Here is a 21,535-nt window from a genome sequence, read left to right on the forward strand (position 1 = left end):
ATGCCTCTCCATACTTGACTAACCTGCAGGTTATCAATCACAGGTCAGTCAGGACCTGGTTGTCTCAGCAGTGTACCAGTCATGATGCCTCTCCATACTTGACTAACCTGCAGGTTATCAATCACAGGTCAGTCAGGACCTGGTTCTCTCAGCAGTGTACCAGTCATGATGCCTCTCCATACTTGACTAACCTGCAGGTTATCAATTACAGGTCAGTCAGGACCTGGTTCTCTCAGCAGTGTACCAGTCATGATGCCTCTCCATACTTGACTAACCTGCAGGTTATCAATTACAGGTCAGTCAGGACCTGGTTCTCTCAGCAGTGTACCAGTCATGATGCCTCTCCATACTTGACTAACCTGCAGGTTATCAATCACAGGTCAGTCAGGACCTGGTTCTCTCAGCAGTGTACCAGTCATGATGCCTCTCCATACTTGACTAACCTGCAGGTTATCAATTACAGGTCAGTCAAGACCTGGTTCTCTCAGCAGTGTACCAGTCATGATGCCTCTCCATACTTGACTAACCTGCAGGTTATCAATCACAGGCCAGTCAGGACCTGGTTCTCTCAGCAGTGTACCAGTCATGATGCCTCTCCATACTTGACTAACCTGCAGGTTATCAATTACAGGTCAGTCAGGACCTGGTTCTCTCAGCAGTGTACCAGTCATGATGCCTCTCCATACTTGACTAACCTGCAGGTTATCAATTACAGGTCAGTCAGGACCTGGTTCTCTCAGCAGTGTACCAGTCATGATGCCTCTCCATACTTGACTAACCTGCAGGTTATCAATTACAGGTCAGTCAGGACCTGGTTCTCTCAGCAGTGTACCAGTCATGATGCCTCTCCATACTTGACTAACCTGCAGGTTATCAATTACAGGTCAGTCAGGACCTGGTTCTCTCAGCAGTTTACCAGTCATGATGCCTCTCCATACTTGACTAACCTGCAGGTTATCAATTTCAGGTCGGTCAGGACCTGGTTCTCTCAGCAGTGTACCAGTCATGATGCCTCTCCATACTTGACTAACCTGCAGGTTATCAATTACAGGTCAGTCAGGACCTGCTTCTCTCAGCAGTGTACCAGTCATGATGCCTCTCCATACTTGACTAACCTGCAGGTTATCAATCACAGGTCAGTCAGGACCTGGTTCTCTCAGCAGTGTACCAGTCATGATGCCTCTCCATACTTGACTAACCTGCAGGTTATCAATCACAGGTCAGTCAGGACCTGGTTCTCTCAGCAGTGTACCAGAACACCAGACACATGTACCCTGTACCCTTCATGGTCACTGACCCTGAGGTTAAGCTTAGTGGGTCAGTAGTGTCTGACTCGATTATTGCTGACTTAAGCATAACAAAAACTCAGCTGTTTATAGCAGTACAGTGTTTTTTAAACACTCTAAGTGTGGTGCTAGAATTTTCAGTATACCATTAAAATGGCTTGTTTGAAAACTCAGTTTCAGTCTTTACAGACTAAGATTACACAATTAGAAAATCTAATTTCAGTCTGTCTAGGATTAACTCAAGATACAAACATAGATTTTGATGATCTTGAGGTCAAGTTTGGATTATTTACACAACGTATGAAAATAATTAATTCAGACTATACACATTATGAAAATAAATTTCTTGAATCAGATCCATCTGAGGATGAAATTAAAAATGTTTTGGATACTTTTAGTGATCAACAATTAAGGTGGACAGGAGTACAGGCTATCTGCCGTAAAACTCTGTCACAGAGACCTACTGTAACTAGTGGTCAAACACCTGTTACACCTGTAACAACAACAAGTGTCCCATTACCAAGCTTACCTACATTGTCATTACCTATTTTCCAAGGTCATAATTATGAAGAATTCATTAGTGGTTTTCAATCCATAGTAAATTCACGAACTGACATAGATGAGATTGCTAAGTTCAATTACCTTAAATGTCTTGTGAAGGGAGAACCCTATGAACTGATTAAGTCATTTCCGGTGGTCAAAGGCAATTATCAAATAGCCTTACGTGTCTTAGCAGACAATTACTTTGATGATGACAAGGCTAGAGTTAGACATGCAGTCTTAATATCAAGCTTGAAGCCACCCAAACATTGTTTTTCAGACTTACAGGCATTTAGAATTACATTAGACAATAGTCTCATATCTCTAGATGCTAAATATGACCTAAGACAATGTGATTGGTTTATCAGTGGTATTGTACAAGATAAGTTGTCACCACAAACTATTGAACGATTAAATATTATGTTCAATAAACGCTATTTCACTTGTGAGGAAATTAGCAATGGTTTACAAACAATAGTTTCATGCATGCAAGCAACGAGACAAGATGAAAAATCCACAAATCCAGTGGATAACAAACCTTCAACTCAGTATAAAAAGAGTATACCTACTCCCACTAAACCACATAATGGGAAATCCCATATAGGCATTTATCAAGCTGTGAATACAATAGACAGTAAACAAACTGTCATACATAAACGTACTCCAAAATGTGTACTTTGTGATGGAACACATTGGGCACAGTATTGTATTCAATACACATCAATGGAGGCACGTAAACAACGTATTCATCAGCTGAAAAGATGCATCAAGTGTTTAGGTGAACACCAGGGAGGAAAATGCTCACTGAAGAAGTGTTTTAAATGCAAGGGTATGCATCATTCAGCATTATGCCCAAATACTTTTGCTGAACAGCAGCAGACTTCCACAGAATCAGGAAGTCAACAAGCAACAGCATTAAATGTGAGAGATAAGTTTAAAGCAACTGCTCTCCCGATAGCTCGAGTTGAGTTATCTAATAAATTACACAAAACCAATGTGCTAACACTATTTGATCAAGGCTCACAAAGGTCCTTCATAAGAAGAACAGTGTTGCAGAAACTGAATAAACAACCCTATGCCAAAATACAGTTAGATATAGCTGGTTTTTTTCACAATTCTGGTAAACAGACATATGACCTAGCCAAAATCACTGTTGGTCTAGGAAACAGGAAAAAGACAGTAGAAGCTGTGGTAGTAGATGATTTGCCTAAGTCTGTGCAGATCCAGGGATTAAAAGAAACAGTTGCAGCACTGAAAGCAGCTAAGGTCAAGTTAGCCTGTCCTGACATACAGACGGACACAATTAGTCCAATTGATTTAATCATTGGAAGTGATTATTATCACTGTTTTGTGCAAAATATAGTAAGTAAACATGATGTTCACTTGCTGAAAACAGCAGGAGGCCACATGATATGTGGTCCCATTCCCTCTCAAAGTGGGAAAGAAGCTGATATTGATTCAGTGGAAAATGTACTAGTTACGAGAATAACCGCTGATCATGTACCACAGCAAAAATTATCATTACTGGAAGAAATGAATGAACCAGTTGATAAGTTGTGGGATTTAGATGCGATAGGTATTGATGTAAATAAACCAAGCCCACAAGAGTCTCAGACTTATAACCAATATTTGGACACTGTCAAATATAAAGATGGACAGTATTGGGTTAGGTTACCATGGAAATTAAATCCACCACATCTGCCTAGCAATTATCGCATGGCTTTCGGACAGATGAAAGCACAAATACATGAGCTCAGGAAGCATCCAGAGCTACTGACTGTCTATGATAATATCATACAAGAACAGTTGGACAATAAATTCATTGAGGAAATAGTCGAAGATAAGTTGAAGACAAACGCTCATTATCTCCCGCACCATGGAGTCAGAAAAGATTCTGAAACCACTCCACTACGTGTTGTATATAATTGCAGCGCACGTGCAAATAAGGATGTAGCAAGTCTTAATGACTGTCTGATGACCGGACCCTCACTAACTGAGAAGCTTGGAGACGTGCTTATGAAATTTCGCACAAACCCATATGCCTACACGGCTGATATTTCCAAGGCTTTCTTAAGAGTAGGACTACAAGAAATAGATAGAGATTATACTCGATTCTTGTGGCCTGAAAATCCACATGATCCTCAAAGTCCTGTGAAAACTTATCGTTTCAAATCAGTATTATTTGGTGCAACATCCTCTCCAATCTTACTAGAAGCTACTCTAAATACACATTTGAAGAAATCTGAAAGTCCCTTCAAAGAAGTCTTAAAGAAAAGTTTCTATGTGGACAATCTTCAAGGTACTGTGAATAAAGAGGAGGATTTGAAATCCTTATACAGAGAAGCTAACAAGGAGATGAAAGAAGCAAATATGCCTCTAAGGATGTGGAATACAAATTCAAAGCAATTAAGGGAACTTATCAAAGAAGATTTCCCTGAAACTGAAATTCCTGATTGCAACAATATGCTGGGACTTAATTGGAACACACAGGAAGATACTTTGAGTCTCAAAAGGATAAACAATAAATCATGCAGTACACTCACTAAACGTAGTTTACTGTCAGAGGTATCACAATGTTTTGATCCTCTAGGACTCGTCTCACCAATTACCATAAAAGGTAAAATGCTTATGCAAGATGCATGGAAACTCAAAATTGGATGGGATGAGAACTTGCCTCTAGAAATGAGTCAAGCATGGGATGAAATATCCAAGGAGTTTAAACAACTTCATCAAATTAAATTTCCCAGACAAATAGGTCAAGAGGGAAACAATTACACATTACATGTGTTCTGTGATGCGTCAACCAGAGGTTATGGCGCTGTAGCTTACATGAGTAATGCTGAAGGAAGTACACTAATTACTTCAAAGGCCAGGGTAGCACCCTTGAAGGTCAGAACAGTACCACAATTGGAACTGACAGCACTCTATGTAGGTACAAAATTAGCTGTCTATCTCAACAAAGTACTTGATCATCTCACTATTGAGAAAACCGTGATCTGGAGTGATAATGAGGCAGTTCTCCAGTGGTTAAGAAATAATAAGAGTAAGTTGGTCTATGTACAGAACAGAGTAGCAGAAATAAAAGAGATGCAGAGAGATTATCTCTTTCTTCACGTCTCTACCCAAGAGAATCCAGCTGACATGTTGTCACGTGGTGTCCCACTCAAGAAATTTGTGGATAATAAATTATGGCTCCACGGACCGAACTGGCTCTCTAATGAAAATAACTGGCCTCAGCAAAAAGCTCACATTATGCCAGAAGAAACAGTCTGCTTGAACACAGCAGAAATAAGTTGTGTAAATACTGCAGACACAACAGAAATAGTCATTGATGGATCTAATTACTCATCTTTGGGTAAACTCTTAAGAGTTACAGCTCTTGTCTTTAAATTCATTAAAGGAATTAAACCTGATTATGAATGTCTTGAACCCATTAAATACTGGGTGAAACTAATACAGAAAGACGTTTTCTCTACAGAATATAAATTTCTAGAAACACAAGATAAATCCCCAAAGAAACCTGCCATGATTAATTCTTTAGGACTTTATCTCGACTCAGAAAAGATTATAAGATGTCGAGGAAGAATTCATAATTCTTCACTACCTAAAGAAGCCATACATCCAATATTGATCCCCAAGAATCATTGGCTAACAAAACTGATTGTGCAAAACGCCCACAGTAACGTGTTACATGGTGGGGTAGCTGACACACTTTGTCATATACGACAATCCTACTGGATACCTCAAGGTCGACAAAGTGTGAAAAAACAAATAAAGGACTGTATTACTTGTCGTCACTACGATATGCGAGTATGTCAGTATCCAGGTCCACCTCCATATCCCTCTGAAAGAGTTTGTCATATCACTCCATTTGAGGTGACAGGTGTAGATTACACTGGACCAATAATTTTAACCAACACTGTTGACAAAGTTCCCATCAAGGTGTACATCTGTTTGTTCACTTGTGCTACAACTAGAGCAGTACATCTAGAAGTAGCCACTGACATGTCTGCTGAAACCTTTATCAAATTATTCAGAAGATTTGCAGCCAGAAGGGGATGTCCCAGACTGATGATTTCAGATAATGCAACGAACTTTGTTGCTGGTACTGCTTATATAAGCAAGATCTTTGATCAGCCAGAAGTACAACAGATGCTGAATCAACGCAGATGTCGTTGGAGATACATTCCTCCTAAATCTCCATGGCACGGCGGATTTTATGAAAGAATGATCGGCATTGTAAAGCGTTGTTTAAGGAAGACTCTTCATCGTCAGAGAATAGACTTAGAAGAATTCCGTACAGTTGTGACTGTAATAGAAGTGTTAAGTCCATCTCATTTACTCCATGGCAGAAGGCTCGAACCTGTTCCTCCCATGAATGATAAAGAAATCATAGAGGATCCTACTTATTTCGAACCTGAGCAACTCAGACGTAAATTCAAACACCTTAATAAAGTGATTGAACGTTGGGAGAAAATTTGGCGAGAAGACTATCTCACCTCATTGAGAGAACACTTCTATGGAGCTGGTGTTCCTGAAAATCATAAGTCCTTAAGACCTGGTGACATAGTGATTATCGACAATGATGGTCCGAGGTCCCAATGGCCACTTGGAAAAATTGTGACCATATATCCTGATGCAAATGGAATCATCAGGACAGTTGATGTTTTGAGCAAAAGTGTAGTGAATAAGCGGACAATAAATAAACTAGTGCCGTTAGAATTACACAGTGTTGAAAACAAAATTAGTGATTCTCCAGAAACCACACAGACTAAAGCTGTTCAGAAAAGACAAGCAGCAGTGGTGGCGAGTGAGAAAATTAAATTAATGTTAAGTGATGAATAGTTCACCTGCAGCGAACCTCCGCCGCCCCCCAGTGTGGAGAAATTTTCTCCAGGAGGGGGGTATCAGCCCCCTTCAGCCCTTTCAGCCCTGAGGGGCCAAGCCCTCTCAGCCCTGAGGGGCCACTCAGAAGGGGCGAGCGTCTTGTTTACTGCTAGAGTGAGTAATTGATCACAGATGCTATGCCACGTAGTCAAGTGACCTCTGCTCCTTGCAGCGGTGTTGCAAAGTGTATTTTTATAAGAGACAATACATTCTTACTTTAGCAGGACAATTAAGGAAAATCCTGCTCCCACTTTATTACCATAGTAAAGATAGTGTACATTGTTGTCTATGATTAAGACAGCAAGAAACAAACATTCTGCTTTGCTTCATCGAGGAGGTGACAAGGATGCAAGGTACTAGGTCAGCGTTTTTTTTTTTTGTGTATTAGGGCAGTGACGGCATGGAGCGCTGTGGCGTCTGGCAGACTATCTTTGACTCTATGGAGAGTGACACTGACGCCAGGATACTGATCTGTGCGTTAGTGTGAACAAAGTGTCTCTAACACAAACACTTAATAGAAGTGTGATCAGCTTCTCTTGTGATACATTGTGAACAACAAAGACAAATCTTGTGGAACATAGTGTACCAGTGTGCGTTTCCTAGACAATGGAAGACGTGGACATCCAAGGACACTTCAGCTTCTATCAAGCCACCGATATCTGTCGAAGGTGTTGAGAACACCATAGCTCACGTTACAAAGAGCAAGGTATGTTACGAATTTCTTGTAGATCGGGGGATTGCGCAATTCTTGAGTCACAAGGAGTTTGTAATCAACCTATAATTGGCAGTAAGGTGTGGACTTTTGAGTCCAAACAAGTAGGTATTTCGTCAGCCATCATCGAATGAAATATGCTGGCATAACACCCCCTAGGGGTAATTTATACTTACAAATTGTATCTCTTGACAGCCCACTGTTGTGATGGTTTCGACAGCTTCTAGACCTCGTCTGCAGGGGCGGCTGTGTAGACGATTTGCTGTCATTTATCAGCTAAGTGTTCATTATATATAGTTATAATAAACACAGCAGGTAAGGCCAAAAATCTCAACAGGATATGCTGAGTGGCCCTTCAGGGCTGAGAGGGCTTGGCCCCTCAGGGCTGAAAGGGCTGAAGGGGGCTGATACCCCCCTCCTGGAGAAAATTTCTCCACAGCAGTGTACCAGTCATGATGCCTCTCCATGCTTGACTAACCTGCAGGTTATCAATTACAGGTCAGTCAGAACCTGGTTCTCTCAGCAGTGTACCAGTCATGATGCCTCTCCATACTTGACTAACCTGCAGGTTATCAATTACAGGTCGGTCAGGACCTGGTTCTCTCAGCAGTGTACCAGTCATGATGCCTCTCCATACTTGACTAACCTGCAGGTTATCAATTACAGGTCAGTCAGGACCTGATTCTCTCAGCAGTGTACCAGTCATGATGCCTCTCCATACTTGACTAACCTGCAGGTTATCAATCACAGGTCAGTCAGGACCTGGTTCTCTCAGCAGTGTACCAGTCATGATGCCTCTCCATACTTGACTAACCTGCAGGTTATCAATCACAGGTCAGTCAGGACCTGGTTCTCTCAGCAGTGTACCAGTCATGATGCCTCTCAATGCTTGACTAATCTGCAGGTTATCAATTATAGGTCAGTCAGGACCTGGTTCTCTCAGCAGTGTACCAGTCATGATGCCTCTCCATACTTGACTAACCTGCAGGTTATCAATTACAGGTCAGTCAGGACCTGGTTCTCTCAGCAGTGTACCAGTCATGATGCCTCTCCATACTTGACTAACCTGCAGGTTATCAATTACAGGTCAGTCAGGACCTGGTTTCTCAGCAGTGTACCAGTCATGATGCCTCTCCATACTTGACTAACCTGCAGGTTATCAATCACAGGTCAGTCAGGACCTGGTTCTCTCAGCAGTGTACCAGTCATGATGCCTCTCCATACTTGACTAACCTGCAGGTTATCAATCACAGGTCAGTCAGGACCTGGTTCTCTCAGCAGTGTACCAGTCATGATGCCTCTCCATACTTGACTAACCTGCAGGTTATCAATTACAGGTCAGTCAGGACCTGGTTCTCTCAGCAGTGTACCAGTCATGATGCCTCTCCATACTTGACTAACCTGCAGGTTATCAATCACAGGTCAGTCAGGACCTGGTTCTCTTAGCAGTGTACCAGTCATGATGCCTCTCCATACTTGACTAACCTGCAGGTTATCAATCACAGGTCAGTCAGGACCTGGTTCTCTCAGCAGTGTACCAGTCATGATGCCTCTCCATACTTGACTAACCTGCAGGTTATCAATTACAGGTCAGTCAGGACCTGGTTCTCTCAGCAGTGTACCAGTCATGATGCCTCTCCATACTTGACTAACCTGCAGGTTATCAATTACAGGTCAGTCAGGACCTGGTTCTCTCAGCAGTGTACCAGTCATGATGCCTCTCCATACTTGACTAACCTGCAGGTTATCAATTACAGGTCAGTCAGGACCTGGTTCTCTCACAGGTGCACCAAACATTCATTTTGGATGTTGGTGTAAGAGTTTCATTACTGTACCTCTGTAATTTTTTCTCTTGCTATTAGCGAAGGAAAATTTCAGTAAATAATAAATACAAATATGCATAAACTCAAACAACTTTCTATTTTTTTTGTTCTTTCTGTTGCCTTTCTGATCCATTTTAATTTTCTTCGTTGTGGTTAATCTGAATTACTATGACTGGTTAATTGTGTACATAACAGTGGTTTTAAATAAATTAAACGGTGTCCATAAGAGTGATGAAGGATGATACAATATACGTGAGGATCACTAGTTAACGTTTACACTATAATTGGCATATATTACATAATTTAGATAATTACAATAGACGACTTTGTATGATGAACACTGAACATGCTGATCTGAATACTTTCTTAAATTATAAACAAATTTTGATGGAAAATAACAAAATAACAAAATAAGTTGTATCACTAGTCAAGGGAGAAACAACTAATATAATTCCCAAGAATTACCAAATTCTACAAGCAATGAGAACTATCAAAAAATTTATGGGATTACAAAGTCACAGAAGTGAGGCCAGGAGGACATCACAGCCTCATTGAACACAATAACCTAGCTCCCGGCCCCACGACATCCCAACCTCACAACAATGTAGACAATCTCTCCAAATCCACACTGACAGTATATCTTAACATCGTCGTCTCGTGATTTTGGAATATATTTCAACTTTTAAATCAACCGTACTTGACAGACTTGACAGCGAAGGATGAGAACATTTGCAGCACAAAGCCTCGTTACAACGACCACTCACATGACCAACTCATTATCGTCAATAATGATTTGTTGTTGTATTTGTAAAATAAATAATAAAGAACCATAATTCAGTGCAATGTTAAGATGTATAATACAACCCGCACATAGTAGACTGTAACTTCTGGCAACGTTTCGGTCCGACTTGGACCATTAACTAGTTACACAGTGTGACTTTTAATGAACCAAGTCGGACAGAAACATCGTCATAAGCTTCTCTCTCTCCTATGTGCAGGTTATTTGTGAATGGTAATTATTTAAAAAAAAATGCTTTACTGAAAAATTTCAATAGAGAACAGTAACATGCTAGTAATATAAGGCGTTAATAGCATAAAACTGAGCACCGCTAGTAACAAGTGAGTCCAGGGAAGTCTGACCTGAGTTTTCTTTTTCCTGCTGCTGTTGCACCTCCAGGATGGCCTGGCGACCATGTATAACACAGTGGCTGATATACGATATCCGTGTACGATCCCTGCGTGGAATACCTTTGTCAAGCAGAGTGTCAAGTTCTAAGTTCTAACCCATCTATAGAACACTTTTTGCCGCACCCGGAGGCGTCCGTAGAAGGCCGGGAGGAAATGATTTTATAACGATCGCTTTATCCTCCCCATATATATATATATATATATATATATATATATATATATATATATATATATATATATATATATATATATATATATATATATATATAACAACACTACGACTAGCCAAGAACTCGGACCCATAAATCCACATAGATCCATGATCCACCTTGCCTGTGCAGCCGACAAATCTGCAGGAAATGCGTTACCAACAACTTAATGAATCCATGCCACGATGAATTTAGGCTGTTCTGGGGCAAAGGGAAGACCTACCCACTACTAGGAAGGTGTACCTGATAAAGTGACCAGTGTGTGTGTGATTATATAATATAATCACAATACTCTCAACAATTATAATTTGTTTTAAAACCTTCCATAAGGGAAAAGAGAGCACCTATATTTTAATTCCTCAACTTACAGGTTATGAATAAACAATGTATACACGGACGAACAATAAGTGTGTATAACATGACACAAATAAATGTGTCATGCAGAACGTAGCGTAGAGAAGACACGGTGTTACACAGCAAGAACTCAGGCATGATGTTGTAAGTCCTGTGTAGGTCTCTCATCACAAACATTAAAATATTATGCTAAACTTTTAAATGATTTGACTTAAGAGGTTAGGAAGATGGCGGCCAGGTCTGAGACTAAGTTGAAGGGATGATGATCTTGGAAACCACCTTCAGGTAACCTTTATGCTGTTGCTGGTCGTCTTGGGCCAAGATCTCCCACAACAAAGGTTGTTTGACTAACCACTCTCATGAGACCCCCGTCCACTTCGTTATTATTTTGAAAGTTCAAACGCTGCCTCTACAGAGCGAGGGCACACACAGGTAGTGCTGTTCAAACGCTGCCACTACAGAGCGAGGGCACACACAGGTAGTGCTGTTCAAACACTGCCACTACAGAGCGAGGGCACACACAGGTAGTGCTGTTCAAACACTGCCACTACAGAGCGAGGGCACACACAGGTAGTGCTGTTCAAACGCTGCCTCTACAGAGCGAGGGCACACACAGGTAGTGCTGTTCAAACACTGCCACTACAGAGCGAGGGCACACACAGGTAGTGCTGTTCAAACACTGCCACTACAGAGCGAGGGCACACACAGGTAGTGCTAACACATTCTCCATTTATCAGCATTACGATACTGGGTCACCATAAGTAGCGAGGTATATACCTTTACTTTTGATATACCGTCGAAGTGTTTCGAGAGTTTCACTACTCTCGGAGCCCGGCCATGGGCCAGGCTCATTTGGTGCTTGCCTGATCAATCAGGCTGTTGGTGCTGGAGGCCCACTGCCCCACATATCCATCACAGCCTAGTTGATCTGGCACCTGGTGAAGCTACTTGTTCAATTTCCTCTTGAAGGCTTCAACACTTGTTCCAGCCGTGTTTCTGATATCTTCTGGTAAGATGTTGAAAAGTCTGGGACCCCGGATGTTGATACAGTGTTCCCTTATTGTCCTCACCGCATCCCTGCTCCTCACTGGGTTTATTTTACACTTCCTCTCATTTCTCTCACTCCAGTATGTTGTTATGGCAGTGTGCAGATTTGGGACCAAGCCCTCGAGTACTTTCCACGTATATATTATCATTTACCTCTCTCTCCTCCGCTCCAATGAGTACATGTTCAAGACTTGAAGGCGTTCCCAGTAATTTAGGTGCTTTACTGGCTCAATGTGAGCCGTAAACGATCTCTGTATTTGTTCCAGCTCCGATATTTCTCCTGCCCTGAAATGGGCCGTCAGCACTGAGCAATATTCTAAGTGAGGAAGGACAAGCAATTTGAAGAGTGTCACCATTGGCATTGTTTCCCTTGTTTTGGAAGTTCTCAATATCCACCCCGTCATCTTCCTGGCTGTCGTGATCTTTGTCTTGTTATGGTCTTTAAAAGAAAGGTCCACTGACATAATTATTCCCAGGTCTTTTACGTGTTCCTTACGTTCTATTTGGTAACCCTCTTGAGTTTTGTATATAGTGTTCCTTTTGAGTTCTTCATTCTTTCCATATCTAAGCAACTGGAATTTATCACCATTGAACGTCCTGTTGTTCTCCACTGCCCACTGAAAAACCCCGCTTATATCTTCCTGTAATTTTTCAGTGACCTCTACCATAGTAACTTTCATGCTTATTTTAGTATCATTTGCAAATAATGTTCGGGTGGCTACTATTTAAGAAAAAAAACTGTCCATGAGAGAAGCTGTGTAACACTGGTTTGGGTAAGTACTGTCGTTCAGGTACAGTCCATGGAGAAAGCTAGGTCACTTTTACGTACGTACGTACGTGCGCGTGTGTACTCACCTAATTGTCGTTTCAGGGGTCGATTCACAGCTCCTGGCCCCGCCTCTTCACTGGTCCCCACTAGGTCTACTCTCTCCCTTCTCCATGAGCTTTATCATATATCTTCTTAAAGCTATGTATGGATCCTGCCTCCACTACATCACTTTCCAGATTGTTCCACTTTCTGACAACTGTATGACTGAAGAAATACTTCCTAACATCCCTTTGACTCATGTGAGTCTTCAGCTTCCAGTTGTGATCTCTTGTTGCTGTGTCCCATCTCTGGAACATCCTGTCGCTGCCCACCTTGTCAATTCCTCTCAGTATTTTATATTTCGTTATCATGTCGTCCATCTCTCTCCTGTCCTCCAGTGCTGTCAGGTTGATTTTCCTTAACCTCCTCTTGTAGGAAACGCCCCTTGGCTCTGGGACTAGGCTCGTTGCAAACCTTTGCACTTTCCCTAATTTCTTGACGTGCTTGACCAGGTGAGGATTCCAGACTGGTGCTGCATACTCCAATGTGTGTCTGAAGTACACTGTGTACCGAGTCTTGAACGATTTCTTACTGAGGTGTCAGAATGCTATTATTAGGTTCGCCAGGCGCCCATAAGCTGCAGCAGTTATTTGGTTGATGTGCGCCTCAGATGTGCTTAGTATTATACTTACCCCAAGACTATTATACTAACCCCACTTGGTGGGGTTAAACTCCAGGAGCCAGTTCCTGGCTTGCAGCTTATTCAGATCCCTTTGTAGTCCTGCCTGATTCTCATCCGACTGATTTTTTTTTGTGTGTAAGGGAGGTTGTGATGGGGGTTGTGAGGTCGGGAGGAGAATATCACGGGTGGTTCAAGGGTCAGTATGTACTGTCACTTAAGCTGTGTCCGTGGACTACGAGCCCAACATTTTCTTAGTCTTAAGGAACGAAGATATTTCTTCATTCATGAAAATTTCAGTGTTGAACTGTACCAAATATGTTGACTTTTCATGAAGAAAATAAAGAAATATAAGGGAAACTGTTATCAAGTTAGGAAACTCAAAATATTGTTTTTAACCTAAACAAAAAAACATTAATAAACCAAAATATGAACATTACTACAGTTTACAAGATATTATTTTATACTAAACCGTAACACATTATAAAACACTAAACCTGAACCTCCACTAACCTCCTTCAAAACAGGTCCTGCAGGTCATTACTGAAAACCTGCATGACTACACGTGGTCACAAAGTTCTTTACTGATGACCTGCAAGACTCGACCTGGTCACACAGGTCATTACTGATGACCTGCATGACTATATATGGTCATGAAGATCATCAGTAATGACCTGCATGACTACCTGGTCATGCAGGTCATTACTGCTGACGACCCTCTATGACCAGGTTGAGTCCCTCACGCCCACGTACATTCACCAGCTGAGGCTACAACCTTCTTGCTCATGCAGTGTCCGTGATCTTACCATGAGTTTACGCGGCCATTCAAACTTTATGACAACCTGGTGACTCATCTGTGTGTACACTCACCTACAACCTGGTGACTCATCTGTGTGTACACTCACCTACAACCTGGTGACTCATCTGTGTGTACACTCACCTACAACCTGGTGACTCATCTGTGTGTACACTCACCTACAACCTGGTGACTCATCTGTGTGTACACTCACCTACAACCTGGTGACTCATCTGTGTGTACACTCACCTACAACCTGGTGACTCATTGTGTGTACACTCACCTACAACCTGGTGACTCATCTGTGTGTACACTTACTGACACCCTGGTGACTCATCTGTGTGCACACTTACACCCTGGTGACTCATCTGTGTGCACACTTACACCCTGGTGACTCATCTGTGTACACACTTACACCCTGGTGACTCATCTGTGTGCACACTTACACCCTGGTGACTCATCTGTGTGCACACTTACTGACATCCTGGTGACTCATCTGTATGTACACTTACAACCTGGTGACTCATCTGTGTGTATACTCACCTACACCCTGGTGACTCATCTGTGTGCACACTTACTGACATCCTGGTGACTCATCTGTGTGTACACTCACCTACAACCTGGTGACTCATCTGTGTGCACACTTACAGCCTGGTGACTCATCTGTGTGCACACTTACAGCCTGGTGACTCATCTGTGTGCACACATACACCCTGGTGACTCATCTGTGTGCACACTTACACCCTGGTGACTCATCTGTGTGCACACTTACAACCTGGTGACTCATCTGTGTGTACACTCACCTACAACCTGGTGACGACCCTCCAGCAGTGACACCTTGGACGAGTGGTGAGAACCAGCACCCAGCGAATCCTGCAACAGAACACCCTGGTCATCAACAGAACACACTGGTCATCAACAGAACACACTGGTCATCAACAGAACACACTGGTCATCAACAGAACACCCTGGTCATCACCAGAACACACTGGTCATCACCAGAACACACTGGTCATCAACAGAACACACTGGTCATCAACAGAACACACTGATCATCAACAGAACACACTGGTCATCAACAGAACACCCTGGTCATCAACAGAACACCCTGGTCATCAACAGAACACACTGGTCATCAACAGAACACACTTGTCATCACCAGAACACACTGGTCATCAACAGAACACACTGGTCATCAACAGAACACACTTGTCATCACCAGAAGACACTGGTCATCAACAGAACACACTTGTCATCAACAGAACACACTGGTCATCAACAGAACACACTGGTCATCAACAGAACACACTGGTCATCAACAGAACACACTGGTCATCAACAGAACACACTGGTCATCAACAGAACACACTGGTCATCAACAGAACACACTTGTCATCAACAGAACACACTGGTCATCAACAGAACACACTTTTCATCAACAGAACACACTGGTCATCAACAGAACACACTGGTCATCACCAGAACACACTGGTCATCAACAGAACACACTGGTCATCAACAGAACACACTGGTCATCAACAGAACACACTGGTCGCTGATACATTCAAAATACCGAGAATTACAATATTTCTCGATAGTCTTATATAAACAATAGGAATATAAGAACATAAGACTGCGGGATACGACAGATCTGGAAGACAGGGCTGGAAGACAAGCCTGGAAGACAGGGCTGGAAGACAAGCCTGGAAGACAGGGCTGGAAGAAAGTCAATCATGAGTCACAAACAGGACTTGAGAACAAACATGGGCAGTATCAAGGCGAGGTGCTGACACGCTCGCACGCACACACATACACACACACATATATATACACACACACACACATACATATACACACACATACACACACATACACACATATACACACACACACACACATACATACATACACACATACGCACACACACACATACATACATACACACACATACATACATACACACACATACATACACACACACACATACACACACACACACATACACACACACACACACACATACACACACACACACACACACACACACACACACATACACACACACACACACATACACACACACACACACACATACACACACACACACACATACACACACATACACACACATACACACACACATACACACACACACACACACATACATATACACACACATACACACACATACACACATATACACACACACACACATACATACGCATACACACATACACACACACATATATATACACACACACACACATACATATACACACACATACACATACACACATATACACACACACACACATACATACGCATACACACATACACACACACACACATACATACATACACACATACGCACACACACACATACATACATACACACACATACATACACACACACACATACACACACACACACATACCCACACACACACACACACACACACACACACACATACACACACACACACACATACACATTACCTCTTTAAAACAATAAATTAAGGGATTAAATAATAAATTACCATCTGAGCTTGGCGATAATAATAATATGTTATAATTGGACGTTAAGAAAGAACAGTGAACCAGCGGACAAGTCTTGCACTCGGTGACAGAGAAAGTTTTACTGCTCGTTACGTTATAACAACACCTGCCACTTTGTATATACCTTATTGCGCCTCCTGGGAAGGGACACAATGTATATATTGCTGATATTTTCATTAATAGCTAGGAAAATATCTTGCTTTATGCTAAAAAAAAAAATACCACGGGTGGGGTTTGAACCCGCGGTCAGAGAGTCTGCAATTGTGTCATTACGATTTCGTGAGTCAGTTGCTTTATACTGTTATCTGACTTAGCTTTGCCATTAGGTAGGATGTAACATTTACACTTCACTGTGCTCACTGTTCGAGAGTTGTGGTTGGCTGTCCGTATGGTAAACTGCTTAGCTAACTATCAGCTCGCTTGTTTACCTGCCGGCGTCTCTGCAGTACCAGGGGCGAGTCACGTGATATCACCTGATGTGAGGCCTGTAGTCGAGAAATCGCTCTCTATAGCTGGACATCACTCGATAAGCAAGGCTCTCTCCATCTGCTCCTGGTATGGGGAGCATTCCTCTCGTCTCTGTCTGTTCGTTATTGAGACTGTTTTGGTAGAGTATGATTTCGTTGGCGAGTCAAAACATACATCTTGTAACTCTGTGTAGCTCTGTTCACAGAGCATTGTTCAGACTTAATGATTTTTGACGTTTTACTGAGGTTGTGTCGTACTGACACTAAGACAACCCAGGACCCAAGCTAAAGCTTCTGACGTATTTTGTGTAGCATCAACGCACCGTCGTAGTCGGGGATTTAGTTATGTTGAACTTAGATTCAGGATTAAGGGAGTTTTATGACTTTCATGGAGGATCTGCTGATGGTTCCAGGTTAGGGTTGTTATTTTGTCTCCATGTTCCTGACGCTGTGCTGCTGCTTTGTACATTATTGTTGTTCGGCGAATCGTTCGTCATTATGTTCAAGCAAGCTGTTTTGACTCCCTTGTTGGTCAAGAAGATAAGAGTATTTGTGGACGTTCAGTCAGTCACTATTTAAGTCTAAGTCGAGTCTAGTCTTACTGAGCACAAACACACATTCTCACACGCTTGTATATGCTAGTATTTTTATAAGTGATAACGTACTAGACGGTACTTGCGAGTCGTACTGTTACAAAGTCTACCTTCACCACTATACTACTATATGTACAATTTAATTTTGCACTACAAGAGAAGTGTAGGAGCTTATATTCTAAATTATAACAGATTCATTTACTTCGATTTTGTCCACTTAGACAACTTTGTTAACAAATATACAAATTTTTATTTCGTTAGTTAGTATCCTATCAGTTGCAGTCCTCAAGCACTATGAAAATTTATCTTCATTTTAAAGGATAACTGGACCAGAATATTTTCTGACAAACTCTTACAAAACCAGAAACATGCTGGATGCTGGAGGAGGATCAATAAGCTGACCTTCTAGTATTCTCTGTAGATGTCTATACTGTATAGATATCGCATTTTGTAACATACCTGCACCTTCTTACCTATATTATTATATTAACATATCGGCCGTCTCCCACCAAGGCAGGGTGGCCCGAAAAAGAAAAACTTTCACCATCATTCACTCCATCACTGTCTTGCCAGAGGCATGCTTACACTACAGTTATAAAACTGTAATATTAACACCCCTCCTTCAGAGAGCAGACACTGTACTTCCCATCTCCAGGACTCAAGTTCGGTCTGCCAGTTTCACTGAATCCCTTCATAAATGTTACCTTGCTCACACTCCAACAGCATGCCAAGTCCTAAAAACCATTTGTCTCCATTCGCTCCTATCTAATACGCTTACGCATGCTTGCTGGAAGTCAAAGTCCCTCGCACACAAAACCTCCTTCACCCCCTGCCTCCAACTCTTCCTATGCCGACCTCTACCCCGTCTTCCCTCCTCTACAGATTTATACACCCTCAAAGTCATTCTATTTTGTTCCACCCTCTCTACATGTCCAAACCATTTTAATAACGCCTCAGCCCTCTGGATAATAGTTTTGGTAATCCTACACCTCCTCCTAATTTCCAAACTACGAATTCTCTGCATTATATTCACACCACACATTGTCCTCAGACATGACATCTCTACTGCCTCCAGCCTTCTCCTTGTTGCAACATTCACCACCCTTGTTTTACACCCATATAAGAGCACTGGCATAACTATACTCTCATACATTCCTCTCTTTGCTTTCATGGACAAAGTTCTTTGTCTCCACAGACGCCTCAGTGCATCACTCACCTTTTTCCCTCATCAATTCTATGATTCACCTCATCTTTCATAGAACCATCCACTGACACGTCCACTCCTAAATATATGAATACATTCACCTACTCCATACTCTCTCCATCCAATCTTTCTTCACCTATTTTTTTGTTATCCTTATCACTTTACTCTTTCCTATATTCACTTTTATTTTTTTTCTTTTACATACACTACCAAACTCATCCACCAACCTCTGCAACTTCTCTTCAGAATCTCCCAAAAGCACAGTGTCATCAGCAAAGAGCAACTGTGATAACTCCAACTTTGTGTTTGATTCTTTATCTTTTAACTCCACACCTCTTGCCAAGAAACTAGCATTCACTTCTCTTACAACTCCATCTATAAATATATTGAACAACCATGGTGACATCACACATCCTTGTCTAAGGTCTACTTTTACTGGGAAATAATCTCCTCTCCTACATACTCTAACCTGAGCCTCACTATCCTCGTAAAGACTCTTCACTGCTTTCAATAACCTACCTATTCCATATATACCTTTGAAGAGTTTCGAGAGTTTCTCTACTCTCTGAGTCCGCTCATGGGCCAGGCTCGTCTGGTGCTTGCCTGGTTAACCAAGCTGTTGCTGCTGGAGGCCCGCTGCCCCACATATCCATCACAGCGTGGTTGATCTGGCACCTGGTGAAGATACTTGTCCAGTTTCTTCTTGAAGACCTCTACACTTGTTCCAGCCGTGTTTCTGATATCTTCTGGTAAGATGTTGAAAAGTCTGGGACCCCGGATGTTGATACAGTGTTCCCTTATTGTCCCCACCGCACCCCTGCTCCTCACTGGGTTTATTTTACACTTCCTCCCATATCTCTCACTCCAGTATGTTGTTATGGCAGTGTGCAGATTTGGGACCAAGCCCTCGAGTACCTTCCAGGTATATATTATCATGTATTTCTCTCTCCTCCGCTTCAATGAGCATATGTTCAAGACTTGAAGGTGTTCCCAGTAATTTAGATGTTTTACTGGCTCAATGTGAACCGTAAACGATCTCTGTATTTGTTTCAGCTCCGATATTTCTCCTGCTTTGAACGGGGCCGTCAGCACTGAGCAATATTCTAAATGAAGGAGCACTAGCGATTTGAAGAGTGTCACCATCGGCATTATTTCCCTTGTTTTGAAAGTTCTCAATACCCACCCAGTCATCTTCCTGGCTGTCGTGATCTTTGTCTTGTTATGGTCTTTAAAAGAAAGGTCAGCTGACATAATTATTCCCAGGTCTTTTACGTGTTCCTTACGTTCTATTTGGTGACCCTCTTGAGTTTTGTATATAGTGTTCCTTTTGAGTTCTTCATTCTTTCCATACCTAAGCAACTGGAACTTATCACCATTGAACGTCCTGTTGTTCTCCACTGCCCACTGGAAAACACTGTTTATGCCTTCCTGTACTTTCTCAGTGTCTTCTACCGTAGTGACTTTCATGCTTATTTTAGTGTCATCTGCAAATGATGATACAAAAGTGTGCCGGGTGTTTTTGTTTATGTCTGCTATGAGGATGAGGAACAGCAGAGGTGCCAGGACAGTGCCTTGGGGCACTGAGCTTTTGACCTTGCTGATGCTGGATCTTGCCCTGTTCACTACTACTTTTTGTGTTCTGTGTGTATGGAACTCGAAAATCCATCTGCCTACCTTCCCCGTAATGCTCATGGCCTTCATTTTGAGCGCTATCACTCCATGATTACATTTGTCAAACGCCTTTGCAAAATCTGTGTAAATCACATCTGCGTTATGGTCGTCTTCCAGTGCCTCTGTAATTCTGTCATAATGGTTCAGCAGCTGTGACAGACATGATCGTCCTGCTCTAAAACCATGCTGGTTCGGGTTATGTTGGTTGTGCTGCTCCATGAAATTTGTAACCTGCAGTCTCATAACTCTTTTGAAGATTTTTATGATGTGAGAGGTTAGGGTTACTGGTCTGTACTTTTTAGCTAGTGCTCTACTACCTCCCTTGTGCAAAGGAGCTATGTCTGCAATCTTTAAGGCCTCCGGTATTTCACCTAGATCTAAGCTCTTTCTCCAGAGAATACTGAGGGCTCGTGCTAGTGGTACTTTGCACTTCTTTATAAACAGAGCATTCCATGAATCTGGTCCAGGTGCTGAGTGAGTGGCCATGTTTTCCATTTCTTTTTCGATATCTATGGGATTTGTACTAATGTGAGTTAGTTGGTCTGTGCGGCCTTCTTCTGGAGTGAAAAATATTTATGCATTTTCTTCCTTGCTGTCATTTAGTGGGTTGCTGAACACCGACTCATACTGTTCTTTTAGGATTTCGCTCACTTCCTGTTCATCGTCAGTATACGAGTCTCCTCTCAGTAGTGGTCCAATTCTACAGGTAGTTCTT

General features: G+C 42.1%; 1 protein-coding gene across 4 annotated transcripts in view; it reads right to left on the bottom strand.

The window, feature by feature from the left end:
• Positions 1–21,535, bottom strand: part of LOC128706569 (uncharacterized) — a 516,652-nt gene that overhangs the window by 68,777 nt on the left and 426,340 nt on the right. For all 4 annotated transcript variants that reach the window (XM_070087824.1, XM_070087841.1, XM_070087835.1 and 1 more), the window contains one exon: positions 15,133–15,202. In XM_070087824.1, coding sequence (XP_069943925.1) covers positions 15,133–15,202 — 70 coding nt within the window. The remainder of the gene's footprint in view (positions 1–15,132; positions 15,203–21,535) is intronic.

This window comes from Cherax quadricarinatus, chromosome 2, assembly GCF_038502225.1.
Source record: "Cherax quadricarinatus isolate ZL_2023a chromosome 2, ASM3850222v1, whole genome shotgun sequence".
NCBI classification, from domain to species: Eukaryota; Metazoa; Arthropoda; class Malacostraca; order Decapoda; family Parastacidae; genus Cherax; species Cherax quadricarinatus.